The 15,170-nt window shown below is 54.1% G+C and overlaps 1 protein-coding gene across 2 annotated transcripts in view; it reads right to left on the minus strand.

Moving 5' to 3' along the window:
• CCND2 (cyclin D2) overlaps positions 1–15,170 on the minus strand; it is a 23,119-nt gene continuing 7,949 nt past the window's right edge. The window contains exons 4-5 of one of the 2 annotated variants that reach the window (NM_001127290.1): positions 9,556–9,704; positions 1–150 (exon numbers count right to left, since the gene is read on the minus strand). In NM_001127290.1, coding sequence (NP_001120762.1) covers positions 1–150; positions 9,556–9,704 — 299 coding nt within the window. Of the gene's footprint in view, positions 151–930; positions 9,705–15,170 lie in introns of those variants that run through there. The other variant, XM_060411568.1, reaches the window with a different exon arrangement.

Consider the following 15,170-nt stretch of genomic DNA (forward strand, 5'->3'; position numbering starts at 1 on the left):
TCACAGGTCGATATCCCGAACATCCGTAGGGGTGCTGGCTTGGTCCAGCTCATCCTCCGACTTGGATCCGTCGCCCTGGTCCTGACGGTACTGCTGCAGGCTGTTCAGCAGCACCACCTCAATCTGCTCCTGGCAGGCTTTGAGGCAATCCTAGAAGAGAGAAGCATCGAGACCAGGGCCGTTAGCAAGGGCACCGGGACACAGCAATCAACAGAGAGCACGCACGATTCCAGCCCGCCTGACTCCACACGCCAGCAGGTGGTGGTGGTGTAGTCACCAGGTCATTTCCGCCTCTCGCGACCCCCTGGACTCCAGCCCGCCAGGCCCCTCTGTCCATGGGATCTCCCAGGCAAGAATCCTGGAGTGGGCTGCCATGTCCTTCTCTGCTTCCAGTAGAAAGAAAGTCAACATGGAAGGAGGTGCGTCTTCCTGGTGGCCGGGGAACCACTCCAAGCGGGGTCCACAGGCCAGCAGCATCTGCAGCATCCGCACCACCTGGAAGCTAGCTAGAAATGCGATTCTCAGCCCTCTCCGAACCAGCTGCATCTCAGGATGTGCATTTCATCAGAAGCCCGGGCAGCGCTGGCCAAGGCGAGGGGCCATTTGCGGCCATGCAGCACCTGGTAACTCAAGGGCCAGCGGGATGCTTCCTGCTTGGGGCCACTGCATGGTGAGTGTGAAAAGGGGAAGGTGAGCCCTCCAGACAGTGTGACAGAACTAGACGACCTGAAGGGCAGATATAAGCGAAAGGACTAAACTACACTGAGCCTCCCAGCCACTGCAACCGTACTCAGAAACAAGCAGATTCGCCTCTCCACTTGTTTACCATTTCTTTAACTCTCATAAAAAACACAACACAGAGTGTTTACAACGTTCTGGACACTTAAGCCGTCTAATTTGGGAGAAAGCAAAAAGAAAAAACTGCAGCACTGCTTTGAGATCAGTCTATATTTGGTAGGGAAGATTCAGGGTGTGTCAGCCCCACGCAGAAGCTCCTCTAAACTGGGCGACATTGACGCAGCAGGAATTCATGGGCGTCGTCAGGGTGGGACGGTGGCTGGCACTAGCAACCGGGGCGAGAGCTGAAGTAACTGCTCACAGCAGATACTGGGTAGGCCAAAGGTTCGTTCAGCTTTTCCTGTAAAATGTTGTGGAAAAATCTGAATGGACTTTTTGGCCAACTCAGCATCTCCCGACCTCTCTACTCATCAAGACTGGTTTCCTGGCACTCTCGTAAACGTATGGAAACTATGTGAACTCCACTCTGCCTGGGTCTTTTCAGAGTTTCATGTATGTTCCCCTTGTGTTTGCTCCACCACGCAATTTTCACTGCCCAGAGGTTGCAGTCTGCCAAGCACACAAGCATTATCTCTATTTTCCAAAGATCTAAAATAAAGTTGGAACTCCCAGGAAAGTTTCCATGCCCCCACATTTTCCTTTTGTATCTCTCGGCCACCGTACACTGTTAAACCACAGCTTTTTAGGAAAATTAACATCTGGACCGAGCGCTGAGAGCAGATACGAAATACCACTCAGAATGAGTGAAGAGGGACAGAGGGAGGTGGTATCTGCTGTCCCCACGACCAGACCTGTGGGCACCACTGAGTTATTCTCCTTCTCTGTCCTTGGTTTCCCCATTTGTAATGTAAGACTCAGGAGACGCTCACAGAGGGAGGATCAGTTGAGATGTCCAAATGAAGCTCTAATCGTTCATCACAAAGTGGAAGTCTTGGAATCTGAACAAATTCCTGAGGTTTCTCTGAAATGAGGTACGAGTGAGCATTTGCTCAAGACAGGTGAGGGGCACAGAGGAACGCGCACCAGGGATGGAGCGTCCAGCAGGGATGCAGACTCTTTGCGAACCCACGGACTGCAGCACGCCAGGCTTCCCCGTCCTTCGCCATCTCCTGGAGTTTGCTCAAAGTCATGTCCATTGAGGTGGTGATGCCAACCAACCATCGCATCCTCTGTTGCCCCTTCCTCCTCCTGCCCTCAGTCTTTCCCAGCATCAGGGTCTTTTCCAATGAGTTCACTCTTTGCATCAGGTTAACAAGGCAAAAACTGACAACAGTCAACACTGCTCTGGCTGGTCCCCTACGAAGCTCTCCACCAACCCTGTCGACTTTCCTTCCTCCAAGACTCTGTTTCTGTGTCAACACAACTGCTACCCAACAATACGATGAACCCAGGATGCCATGACCATTTCTGCATTAGCCACACCAGCGGCTGAGATGGGTGGTCCTCTGAACATGGGGATGGGGCTCCAGAGAGCTAAGCAGCTTGATAGGGGGTCATGGACAGTCTCCCTGCAGGTCACCCAGGTGCCTGATCTTCCTGGTATTCAGGCTTCCCTCCCAGCAGCCTGAGACCCTAAAAGGAAAGTTCTGAGAAAGTCCTTCGGGGCGGGCTGGTACACCGGGCAGTCACTTCTACAGGACTTCAAGATAACACAGGCATCGAACATCACAAGTACATTAACTTGCAGCCCCAAACCTTCAAGCTTTCCTGAATAAAATGAAGAAAGATATCACACAAAACACAGACTCTCCTTCCTTCAGTCAATGTAAATCATTTTTGACAGTGACCAGCTCTTCCTCTTTGATACTTCTTGCTTCGAGAGAAAAGGAAGGACCGTAGCAGTTGCTGCAGAAATGAGGATGGAGCAGGAAGCAAAGGCTCTCAGCAGCCAATTTTCTCTCCCATTCCTGGGAAGCACTCTGAGGTCCAAGTCTAACCCTCCTCTGGTTCCACTGCTGACAGCATCCAAGTTTTAACTGTGGGATCTGTTGCTATTGGTGGGATGAAAACCTACCTGAGGGCAAGAGCTCATTTTGCATAAAGGATGCTGAAGTTCTCTGCTGGAGGCACAAAGGTAAGAAATCAGCCTCCTTCTTCCTGGAGAACAGAGCTCATGCCTTGCATTTCTTTCCTATAATTTTTTTTGGCCGCAGTATGTGGGATCTTAAGTTACCAGACTGAGGATAGAACCGGTGCTCTCCACAGTGGAAGTGCAGAGTCTTAACCACTGGACCTCCAGGCAATTCCCCACTCCCTGCATTTTAACACCTTCCTTCAGCATCGCAGGAGCCCTTCCCCTCTGTGGAGTTCCTACGACTGTGAATTTCCTGTGAGCTGCTGGAAAGTGAGGCTGGAGGGAGGGTGGGCTGGTGCCCCTACCCGCAGCAGACTGGCACCCCCACCAAGGCCTGCCCAAAGGGCTCTCAATCTCCCCAGCAGGGACCAGGGTGGAGGGTGTGACTCCGAGGGAGGTGGCGGCCAAGCCTATAGACGGAAACAAACAAATAGATGGGGGAACAAGCTGTGGAGTCTGAAGGGAACAAGAGGCAAAGCTGGGGAAGAGTGACGGCAGTGTGTCTTCGGGTGGGGTTCTTAGGTGGACACAGGTAAATCCTTACAGAATCTGAGAATACGGGCTCTGGGGCAGGGGGAGCTGTAACAGCCAGTGGCCCTCACTTCCCAGCTTAGAGAACCGAATTAGAGCTGGCTCATCCCCCAGTCACATGTAGTCAGACGTTAACCCTGGTTTTCAGAGGGCAAGCTTCCTATTCCAGAACCCTCTTCCCTGTGCGACTCTCTGCTCCTTCCAGGCTCTAAGGAAAGACAGACCAGAGAATCTCCAGGAAAGGCAGACACAGCCCAGGAGCGGCCTGGAAACCGCCCCACCCCAACCCCACCGCAACAGCGCCTCGGATGCAAAGATGCCCCAGGGCCCTCTGCTCCTCAGCAGCCTCCAAAAGCACCAGCCATTGTGTCGAGATGCCCCAAATTAAGCTGATTAGAAGGAGAGCCATAATGCTCGTCTGTCAGCCTGGACAGGTGGCACTCCCCAGCGCTGGGGGTCGGGCAGGCCTCCAGCCCCACGAGGCTGGGCCCCCTCCCCCCGCCAGCCCTGGCCCCCGGAGCCCTGACAGCGGCGTTTGTGATGCCGGGCTCCGTCCCCTGGGCCCCAGCTTCCTCCGCTTGCTGGCTCCAGCTCCGCGCCCTGCACCCTCTTCGGCCTCGGTGAATGGGCTGCGGAACTGTTACCATCGGCCCCCAGTGTCGCTGCATCAGGGCATTGTCACCACACACGCACTGCACTCAACGGGGGGACAAAGGGCTGAATGAGCCCCAGACCCGCGGCCAAATCAGGCACAGACAACTTAGGAAACTATCTCATTCTTCCTTTCTTCGCAGCCTGTTGGGCTTATTTCCTTGAATACCAAATGAGGCCCGCAGTGAAAATCAGGCAGGCACGCGGGGAAGCGTCAGCTCCAACTCTGCTTCCTCTGCCGCCCCGCCCCCGCCTTCCCTTCCTCCAGCCACCCTTCGGGAGGCCCCTGACCATACAGACCCGGTCCTGTCCACGAAAGACAAGCCTGGGGAACACAGGGGTCTCCAGGAGAAGGTGTGCTTGTGAGGGCTCCGGGGACCAAGATGACATCAGTCGCGTCCAACTCTGCGTGACCCCATGGAGTGTAGTATGCAGGCCCCTCTGTCCATGGAATTCTCCAGGCAAGAATACTGGAGTGGGGTAGCCACTTCCTCCTCCAGGAGAATCTTCCCGACATCTCCTGCGTCGACTGCACTGGCGGTGGGATGCTTTAACACGGAGCCACCTGGGAAGCCCAGTCTTAATCGCATCTCCCCCGGCACTGCAGCTGCAGTTTTGTAACCGCCCACTGACAACAGGATTCTAATATGCCAGGACGACCCTAGGAGAGTGGTGTCCTGGAACTCCTCCGGGAGCTAGTTAAGACTGAGACAGAGGGGCTTCCCTGGTGGTCCAGTGGAACCAGGACTTTGAGACTGAGACTTTGCGTCTCAATTGATTGAGACTTTGCCTTCCAATTTAGGGGACCTAGTCCAGGAACTAAGAGCCCACATGCCTCACAGCCAAAGAAACCGAAACAGGAAACAGAAGCAGTGTGGTGACAAACTCATGAAGATTTTAAAACTGGGCCACATTAAAAGAGAAAATCTTAAAAAAAGAATGCAACAGACTTTTGGTATAATCTAGGTACAACAGGGTATATACAATGACAAGATGACTTGAGCCTATACCTGTTCTGTTCACCATCTTCCGATAAATTCACATCTTCAAGGCCTGTGAGCCCCACTCTACTCGCTCACTAGGGATTTAGGAAACTGGTGTCACATAACAGCGAAATGACTCGCTCTAAGAGAAAGCCAGGGAAAAGTCGAGGGACCCTGACATGCTAAGTCCTCTCTGCCTTTCCAAGAGACCTGAGGAGACCAGAGCAGGGGAGAAACACTTGACATCCACCTGCCAGCCCTTTGTTCCCTTCCCCTTCCTCCCCCCACCCCAGCATCATTCCCCGATGACTCTGCCAGGGGATACGGAGAGAAAGGATTGAGTCAAAGTTGGGTCTCGTTCAAGAGTCTATAGACAAGTGAACAAGGAGATAAAGGCAGGCGCCAAGCAGAGCAGGATGCCGAGGGGACGGAAGAGGAACCCCGATTCTGCCAGGGAAGTGGCCCAGTCGGTTCTCCCTTCGCAAGCAGACCCCTGGCAACGGAAGCCCCGGTGGACCGTCCCCCAACGCCAGCACGGCCTCTCTGGCTGGTGTCTGTTTTTAGCAACCCTCATGAGTGGAAGGAAAGACTACTTAAAATACACCACCCTCTGAGACTTTTATTCCCTGTAAAACCGTCAGCCTTCTCACTCAGCTTTCTCTTTGGCATGAAGCGTTCCGGTTTATTTTGGCAACCAGAGCGAGCAACAGAACACGGCTTTCTACGGCCGCGTGTGTCCCTCCTATCAAAGCTCACTGCCACCCGCCAAGGAGCCGGAGAGGTGGGTCTGCTATCCTGGGGTAGGGGAGTCAAGGGGACCCTCTTTCCGCAGCCTGATCCCTGACAGTCCATGGGGAGAGGATACCCTCAGCTGGTCCAGGATCTCCAGGTGCACAAGGCTGACACACAGCTTCAGGGACTCTGGAGTCAGAGGCCAGCATACCCCGATTTCCTAGCTGTCTGAGCATCAGGGCCAGTGGGACACAAGGTGGTCGAACACCTGGCTTCCCTGTGGGAGGACTCAGTGCAAACCCTTGGGCCCTTCAGTGTGGTCCAAGGGTCTACAACTTTTTGTGAAGGCAAAACATTGGGTTGGCCAAAAATTTCACTCAGGTTTGTCCATACGCTCTTACAGAAAACCCTGAATGACCTTTCTTGGCCAACCCAGTATACACCACCTACCACTGACCATCTTCAACTCTTTTAAATGCAGTGTGTTAGCTTTAACTTCCTTCGCTGGGTTGTGTGACCATCATCCTCTCCAGATCTTTACATCAACAACCACGCTCCCCCGCCCCCGCCCCTCTGGTCCCTGGGAACCTCTATCCCACTTTCTGTGCTTATGGATTCGACTACTCTAGGTAAGTGGAATCATATTTGGTCTTTTTGGTATCTGGCTTATTTCACTTTACATGTCCAAGGCACATCCACATTGTAGCATACGTAGGAATTTCATTTCTTTTTATGGGTGAACGATAGACCATGGCGTGTACACACCGTACTTTCTTTCTCCGTCCCAAGGGCATTTTCTATCATCAAGTGATGAAACTTGATGCTCTTCCCTGAGTTTCATGTTAGGCCCAGAGAGTCCTGCCTGCGGGCTGACTGCCCGCTGCGCCTCTAGCTCCTCACACCTGCCTAGTGCCCATTCGTTGGCTCTTCATCTGCCGGGAGTTTAGGTGCTTCACTGTTGATTCTGCACACACTCGCTGAGTTCCCTGAAGACAGGAAGCTCATCTTTATTTTCCACGTGTCACCCACCCCCGGACGTCTCCCACTCTTGTCTCGGGTCTGTGCCTTGCTCATTCGTGTTGCCTTGCTCACAAGGTGACAGCTTGCACCAAGGGCTCTCCAGATTATGACTCACAAGGTGAAACAAACAGCATTGTAAAAAAAAAAAAAAAAAAAGCTAAAGAAAACCCAGAGCTGATGATCTCAGTTTGCAACCTGGGATCGTGAGCGGGAGCCCTGAAAGCAGGAATCTAAAGCCTCACCCGTAGGGTGCAGGCTCCGCCTGGGACCCTTTCCCAGCTGGGACTCCAGACTGCAGTCACTCGGGACTCGTCAGTGCTCTTCAAGGCTGGATGTGGGTATCAGCCCAAGTAGCGGATGCATTTGCTGTTACTTCTCCCTACTGTTTCTATTTCTTTTAACGACTATACGTTGAAATTCCCTAGAGAGGGAAATGGCAACCCACCCCAGTATTCTTGCCTGGAGAATTCTGTGGACAGAGGAGCCTAGTGGGCTACAGCCCACGGGGTCGCAGAGAGTCAAACGCGACTGAGCAACTAATATTTGAATACTTAATACTGCAATTAAGTCAAATATCCTCTATTAAATATTGTTTTAAACAAGAGCCCTCCAGAGAATCGAGACTGATGGGAGAGAGGACTCAGTGCCCAAGGACGAACACACACAGCAGCTGAGGCACAGCAGACAGACACGGCCCAGGAGAGCGGGAGCCAGGCTCCGGGGATCCACGGTGAAGCTGGGAAATTCCTGAGGTCTCCATCAGCTCTCTGAAAACTTGGTCCACGCATGCTCGGGATTTCACATCAAACTGTTCCACCCCCAGACCCACCGGTGAGACTGAAGCACGCCATCTCCATCAACAGCTGCCGTTTTTAGAAGGAACCTTTAAGCTGGGGCTGTATTCAGTTGACGTGGTCTGAATGGCTTGGCTAAATAGTGTCTGAAAGAGGCCAGCAGCGTCTCTAGTATGAAGTGAGAGACTGGGTCGCCGGCACAGCCAGGCCCAGCTCACGAGCTCCAGTGACACCCTGGGAACAATCTGTCCATCTGAAGCCACTAAGGGGGTGACAGAGAGATGGGGGGAGAAGGCTGGAGACCCTGTGGGGCCATCAGACCGTCACTGACATGTTTTGTTTCTGGGGGTTGAGGAGGGGCTGCTCTGACGCTGGCTGGGAGTCCTTTCGGCAAGGCAGCCTTAATAGGAGACGTTCAGAAAAGGAAGGAAGTGTATCGTTTCTATAAAATCCTAATAAATTCTGTCTAAGATTTGCCTCTAGAGGATTCGAAAAGCATTCTGCCTGGGAGGGTCTTTATGATCTACACCTCGGAAACCATGCTTCAAAACCCTGTTTGCCGTTTCTTCCTCCAGGGGATTTTCCTGACCCAGGGATCGAACCCTCATCTCCTGCATTGCAGGTGGATTCTTTTACCCACTTTGGCATAAATCACAATTCTGTAAAGCAACTATCCTTCAATAATAAAAAAAAAAAAAGCCTGTTTGGAGGCAGCATCTGGAAATCAAGCCTAGGAGAACCCCTTTCGGTGCCATTTCCGTGAGATGGTAATAAAGGGCCGGGCAAAATCTAAGGAGGGGCTGGGGGAGAGGGGAAGCAAGAGAACTTCAGCCTTTGCTGAGCTGACATTTACCCCTTCTGCCCAGCATTGCCAGAGGAGGCACCGGCCTCAGGCTGGTAAACCACATTCTCCCTTGTAACTCAATATATTCTCCCAGCAGGGCGCTCAGAATCCCCCTGACCATCCAGAGGGGGTCATCACGAAGTCCCCTGCATTCTTGAGCTTCTCCATGGTAACTCGAGAGGGCCTCGGAGCTGACACCCCTCTCCCGGGTTGCTTTAAGCCAAAGGCCTTTTTCAGACAAAAAGATCCCAGGAGTTGCAGCCAGGCAGGAATGCAGGGTTCCCAGGCCTGGGCGTCAGAGCCTCTGGGTTCCGGTCCCAGGCCAGTGACCCCGGCCTCTCCACCTCCCTGACCTTGTAGAATCACCCTGGCCTGGACCTTCTAAGGACTGTCATTTCCAACCAGCTGAATCAGAGCCTCCCTAGACCCTGGCTTCTCCTCTAAACCTCTTTCTTCTATGGAGCTTCAAATTCTGGCAACCAGAGTTACAGCCTCTGAACTGTCCACGGGGCACCCAGAATGGAAAAATCTATAGCTAATAATAGTTCCTTGCGTTTGCATGGCACTTAACTCTTTTTAAAGTGCTTTTTAATCCATCATCACAGTGAACTAAAGGGAAATGAGAGGCAGGCGCAAGGGCTTGAGAGGTCAGTGGAGGCGGACACCTCCTCACGGGAGTGGGGGGGCCCTCCTCTCCCACGCCCTATGTTGCAGGGGGGCCCCCCGCTCCGGCCCTGCCTGCCAGCCTCAGCGTGTGTGAGCAGGCGAGAAGGCTCCATGCTGGAGGAGAAGCAGGCTGGGGATTGTACATAAATGGAAACAAGCAACAAATCAGAGCCGCGGAGAAGCCCGGGCCATACAGGAAAAGCAGTAAGCGGCCTCCCTCCCGCCTCGGATCTGCCTGCTAAGTTCTCCCCTCTATCTTGAGGGCACACGGGCTGCTGAAACCTGAAGAGGCAGCCTTACCTGCTGAATTCTGTATGACGTTAGAGGCCGGGGTCTCGGCAAAGAGATGCCAGCCAGCACAAAGAACCTCTGACACATCACCATCCCACCAACTGTCTCTTTCCCCGAGCAGACAGACAGGATGCCTGGTCTCGGCCAGGAGGAGGGACAGGGGCCACCTACCACATCCGTGTTGGTGATCTTTGCCAGGAGATCCACCAGGGCGTCTCCAGTGAGCGAGCTCACGTCCTCATCCTGCTGAAGCCCACAGATGGCGGCCCCAACGCTTCCAGTTGCAATCATCGACGGCGGGTACATGGCAAACTTGAAGTCTGCGGGGACGAGAGGCGGGGAGGTCAGGAAAGGGTGGAGACGGTGCTTCCCCGCTTGGTAGACGGATAGCACAAGTGCAGCCTGGTCCCTCGGAGGCATCAGAACCCGTGTGATTCACCACCCAAAAAGTGGAAGGCTAGGGTAGGGGCTGCTGGGGAGGGAGGACCTGCATCCCAATTCAAATCCCAGCACAGGGGACTTTCCTGGCGGTCCAGAGGCTAAGACTCTGCACTCTCAATGCTGGGGACATGGGTTCGATCCCTGGTCGGGGTACTAGACTGCACCTTACTGCAACTAAGAGTTCACATGCCACAATGAACACCAAGTGCAGCCAAATAAATATTTAAAAAAAAAAAACAACACCCAACCAAAGCACTGAGCTGAAGCCACAGAAACAGTTTGACCTATGGCTTCTCCCTCTTGCTAGCATATCAACATTGTCCATGGAGGCACTCTTATCACTGACTCCAAGGTCTACATCGAGTCACGGGCGTCCTTAGAAACCATGCTGGGTGGCTCAACAAGGCACCCACTCCCCAGCCCTCCTGGCCGCATGCCTTGAGCACGGCAGGCCTGGCTGTCTGTCTTTCTCCTTGGCCTTCTTTTCTTAGCCTGTGCACCATCTCCACCTCCTGAGGGATGTACATTACAACATCCCACGCAGAGCCTGCTGTGCGTGGACTTGTGCAGAGCCTCCTCTGTCCCTGGATGGTGACAAAGCCAGCCTCTCTCCCTCCTCTCTGCTGTAGGTCTCTTCACATGGGATCACAGCAGTGTTTCTCTGCCTAGAAACCTCGTTAGCTTCCCCACCCCACCAGACATTCACAATGCACAGGAGGAAGCCAGCTCGTGGCCCTGGGCCCACGGGGGCTTGGGGTGGGAGCAGCTGGCAGGGAAAGGTCGGGCAGGAGGAGACCCCGCCTCCTTCCCCCCGCCTCCCAGTGCCCAAGCCTCAGCCCAGAAGCACAGTCCACATACTGCCTATCTCTTCATCCCGCTACCTGTACACCCAACCCCTACTTCTAGCAAATTAACCAACTTCTGGAAGCCAGGGGGTGCGGATGGATGGTCCAGGGGGCGCCCAGAGGACTGTACCTCCCTTGTTTAGGGGGGGAAATGCTGAGAGACATGTCCCCCCTGCCCCGCCCCACCATCCCCTGACCCCCGCATGGCTGCACCTATGAAGCAAGGGAAGCCAGGAAGGCTCTGCTGAGCAGCAGGACTCTGAACAGCTGCTCACTCTCTTCTGGGTTAACCCAGTGGAGGCAACGTGAGTGCTGCAAAGCCAGGTTCAGCCCCCTGGGGGTCCTGGACCAGTCATGCCCTCCCTTCCACCCTGAAGTTTTTCTAACTTCCCTTGCAACTCAGTACCAGTCACCAAGTTCACTCCTGGGTCGCGACCTGCCTGTTCCGTTGCTGCTGTTGTGCGGAACAAAATAAAAGTGTCAGGAAGGAGGGCATGTGGTGGAGAGTCAACACTGTCTGCAGAAACTCTTGTATCGATTTGAGGTACCCTGATGAGGTGTCCCAAGTGGTGTTATAAAATGTATTTCTTCCTTTATGGTAGGTCAAAAGTTGAAAAGCAGCAGGCTGGTTCATCTCCCAGGGGCCCCTCCAGGTCTAACCCACTTGTACTTACAAAAAAATTAGAATGTAACTGCTTTACAGTGTTAAGTTTCTGCTGTGCAATGTAGCAAATCAGCTCTATATATACATGGATCCCCTCTCCTATGGAGAGCCTCCTTCCCACCCACTCCCATCCCACGCCTCTAGGTCATCACAGAGCAGACACCCTGGCTTCCACCAGGCAGCTAAGTCACAAGACATGTCTCTCCATCCGGCAGTTCTGCATGCCCTCAGGGGCTGCCCCAAGACTACACCCAGAGACACTCCCCTCTCTGCTGATAGGGGAAATGGCAGAGAGGAAAATACCTAATAAAACACCTGGTCTCGTCTTTGTCCTAGCTCCTGGTAGCTAACCTCCACTCAACCGTGGAAAGTTCCACCCAACCCATTCAGCCATTTCTGAAGACCTTAAACTTTCAGCTATGGAACTGGATGAAGAAATATTCACAATACCTACCTGGGTGAGGAAGGGGGCAAAAAAAAAAAAAAAAAAGCCACACACCTATATGAGTGTGTGCTATGATCAAGATTACAACCACCCATAAATATATAAATAGAAAGGCATAAACGTGCATGCATATAGGAAAACTAGAAGATACAAAGATATACGTAAACTTCCCCACCACTGGGTGGGGAAAACTTCTTTTAGCAAAAGTTAAACATCACGAAACAATCTCCCCTGAATCTAAGTCTCTTGCTTAGAAATGCTGACAAGTTATATCCTGGTGCTGAAGGCATGATCAGGGAAAGCATCTCCCTCCACCCTCAGCTTCCTACCTGCAAAGGTAAGGTGTGTGTCACTTCCTGAGCAACCCGACCCTCAGCAGACTGAGAGGTAGTTAGCTGAGCAGGGACCCATTCGGATCATGTTCCCCCATGCCCCAGGCACCAGGGATGGTCCCCTGCCCCAAAAATATAGGACATAAAAATACAACGCAGGGGGTTTCTTCTAAAGATACATCTTTAAGGAAAGAGATGCCCCCACGTGGATAGGAGCGGCCACATGGAGCCACACAGGCCTCCCCTAGAAGGTGGGAAGGGTTTGGGCCACGCAGCTCCAAGCACTGGAAGGTAGAGGCCATGGAGGCTGGTAACCCACTGCTCACCAGCTGCCTGAAGGTCTCCAGGGCCAGTCACCTGACCGCTCTGAGACTCCGTTTTCTCACCTGCAAATGAGGATATACCCACCTCCTAGGGTAGTTCTGAGGCTTCAACCAAGAGAGCAGTGCCCTGCTCACAGTCAACAGTCCACATCAAGCGCCACCACCATCACCCCCACTATTCCTAACACTGGGACTTGCCGTGGGATTGGGGCGGGCAGTACCCTTTTTTGGCCACACTGCATGGTTTGTGGGATCTTAGTTCCCCCTACCAGGGCTCGAACCTGTAACCCCTTGCGTTGTGGAAACACTTAATCTTAACCATTGGCCCGCCAGGGAAGCCCCTGGGGTGGGCAGTTCGGACTATCAGAGATTCTGTTCAGCATCTGCAGTGATTCAGGGGAAGGTGCATGGCGAGCCCAGAGAGAACGAGGAATCTGCTCTGGGCCTGGAGGCTCTTTCCCAATCGTGTGTGTGTGTGCGCACGCGCGCGTGTGTGTGTGTGTGTGTCACAGGAACTCGGCCTCATGGAGTCCCCACCACCTCCTGCTGCTCTGTCGGGGCAGAAGCTGAGAACCCATGGGGACGTGGGGATGGGGGGACAGAAAGACGATACAAGTGTACAAGCAATGAAAGGGAAGCTGGATGGACCGTATTCATTCCTGCAAGAGGGGCACCCAGAGCCAAGGAACAGGCCCACAAACCTGCAGCCCCGACCTGACCTCCGCCCTCCCAGTGAAGCGGGGCAGGCAAAGGGTGCGTATTCACCGACCAGCCCTGATGGCGTTCCTACAGTTTGCTGACTTGGCCAAGTGTTAGCAAAAAACAAGGTAAAATTCACCTGTTTCAGGACACTGGCTTTTACGGGTGAATCAGTAAAATCTCCAGAGGTTAAGCGGCTTTGTCTAGCGTCTGCTGCTGGGTTTGCAGGCGCCTAGACTTGTCACCCAGTGTGCTGGAGAACTCCTCAGAAGGTAAAGAGAGCCTCAAAGGGACCCCCCCGCCCTCCAGCCCCACTGAGAACACAGGGTCGTCTCTCCCATCAGAAGCAGGAGAAATGCCCAGAGGAGGGAGCCTCAGCTTTGACGTCCAAGAGACAAGAACCAGTTCCATCCTCAGCCGTCCCCCCACCACCAACCCTGCTCTTGCTCTGGGACCCTGCAGAGATCCTTGCCACGTCTGTCAAGGACCTCTGGGGGGGCCCCTTAACCCAGGCAAGGGCAAGAGAAGTGCTCCACGTTCATCAACTCAGGAAGATGTCACAGGAGGAAGCGTTCTGAGCTAAGCAGGTTTGCAACCACAGATTCCAGGGCCCTGGCTGGTCGCGTTATCCCTGTTGTTTAGACTACGGCGGTGGAGGCCTTGACCGGATAAGCATGACTGCTGTGCTTCTGTTCACCACTGGGGGGCGAGAGAGGCTCTCTCTGAGGTGTCAACCAAAAATGCCTTCCTCCATCTCTCCTGCAACCTGTTGTCAGTCCGTTGGGGGTTTAAAAGGCCAGGATGGGGGTGGTCACTGGCCACCGAATGATGTCACCGGCCGCCCCCAGAGTCGGCTCCCACCACGTCCTTGTGGGGGCCTCGATGCCAATTTAACTCCAGCAGCCTGGATGGGAGCAGGTGGCAGGAGGGCCCTCAGGCCGTTCCTCACAGCAAGATGGGAAGTGAGCCAGCCTTGCCAGGCTGCCTGAACCCACACAGGGAAGAAGGGAGACTCCAGGTCAACGGGCCACTCCCCCTGGGCCCCGCGACCTCAGCTCTTGGAGGACAGAAAGCGGTTTCCATTCTTCCTTCCACTTTCCAACCACCCAGGCAAACCTCCCTTCCTGGCTCAGGCGCCAAGTGGTAGATCCTCTCTGGGCCATCACTCTGCGTGTGTGTGTGTATGCGTGCGCACGCGTGCTCAGTCGTGTCCGATTCTTTGCAACTCCACGGGCCGCAGCCCGCCAGGCTCCTCTGTCCACGGGTAGAAACCAACGCAACACTGTAAAGCAAGTATCCTCCAATTCAAAATGAAGGGAAAAGGGATACTGGAGCGGGTTGCTACCATGTCCTGCTCCGGGGGATCTTCCCCACCAAGGGACTGAACCCACATCTCGCCTCTGCCTGCGCTGGCAGGCAGATTCTTTACCACGGGAGCCACCTGGGCCATCACTATCTGGCTATAACCTGGGGATGAACTGTCACAGGAATACCTGGAGACAAAGCCAGGAAGACAGTTGGAAGCACGGGGGGTGACACCATCACCCGGGCCCAGGCCTGGAAATTGGGGGGACACTCATGTGCAGGAGAGCTGAGGCAGCACCTTGGGGTGGGGAGCACCTAGGCAAAAAGAGGAGAGGCCGGGCGCCATGGGTAGGGAGGCTGAACACCTCCTCTCCCCACCCCCCGCGCCAAGTTCAACCTCAATGCCATTGGCTCTTCTAGACGTAACTGGAATCATCTGTTGAGCATGATATCATGCGTCAAGAATCTCCCATGCAGGCGTGCAATCCTGAGTCATCCCAGTGGTCCCCTTCCCCCTTGGCAGACCTGGGGGGGCTCTGCCATCAGGACCCGCCTGCTGCCTGGCAGCTAAAGCCCACAGGAGCCAGTAGCTATAAGGGCTCCCCTTGCCCCATGGCCTCCACCGACCAGGACCAGCCTGGGGGAGTCTCCGCCCCAGAGGCTGTTCGGGATTGAGCAGGGGAGGAAAGGGGGTACCTCTCCGTCTCACCATGTTATGCCTCGAGCCCCAGG

The sequence above is a fragment of the Ovis aries genome, chromosome 3 (genome assembly GCF_016772045.2).
Source record: "Ovis aries strain OAR_USU_Benz2616 breed Rambouillet chromosome 3, ARS-UI_Ramb_v3.0, whole genome shotgun sequence".
Taxonomy (NCBI): Eukaryota; Metazoa; Chordata; class Mammalia; order Artiodactyla; family Bovidae; genus Ovis; species Ovis aries.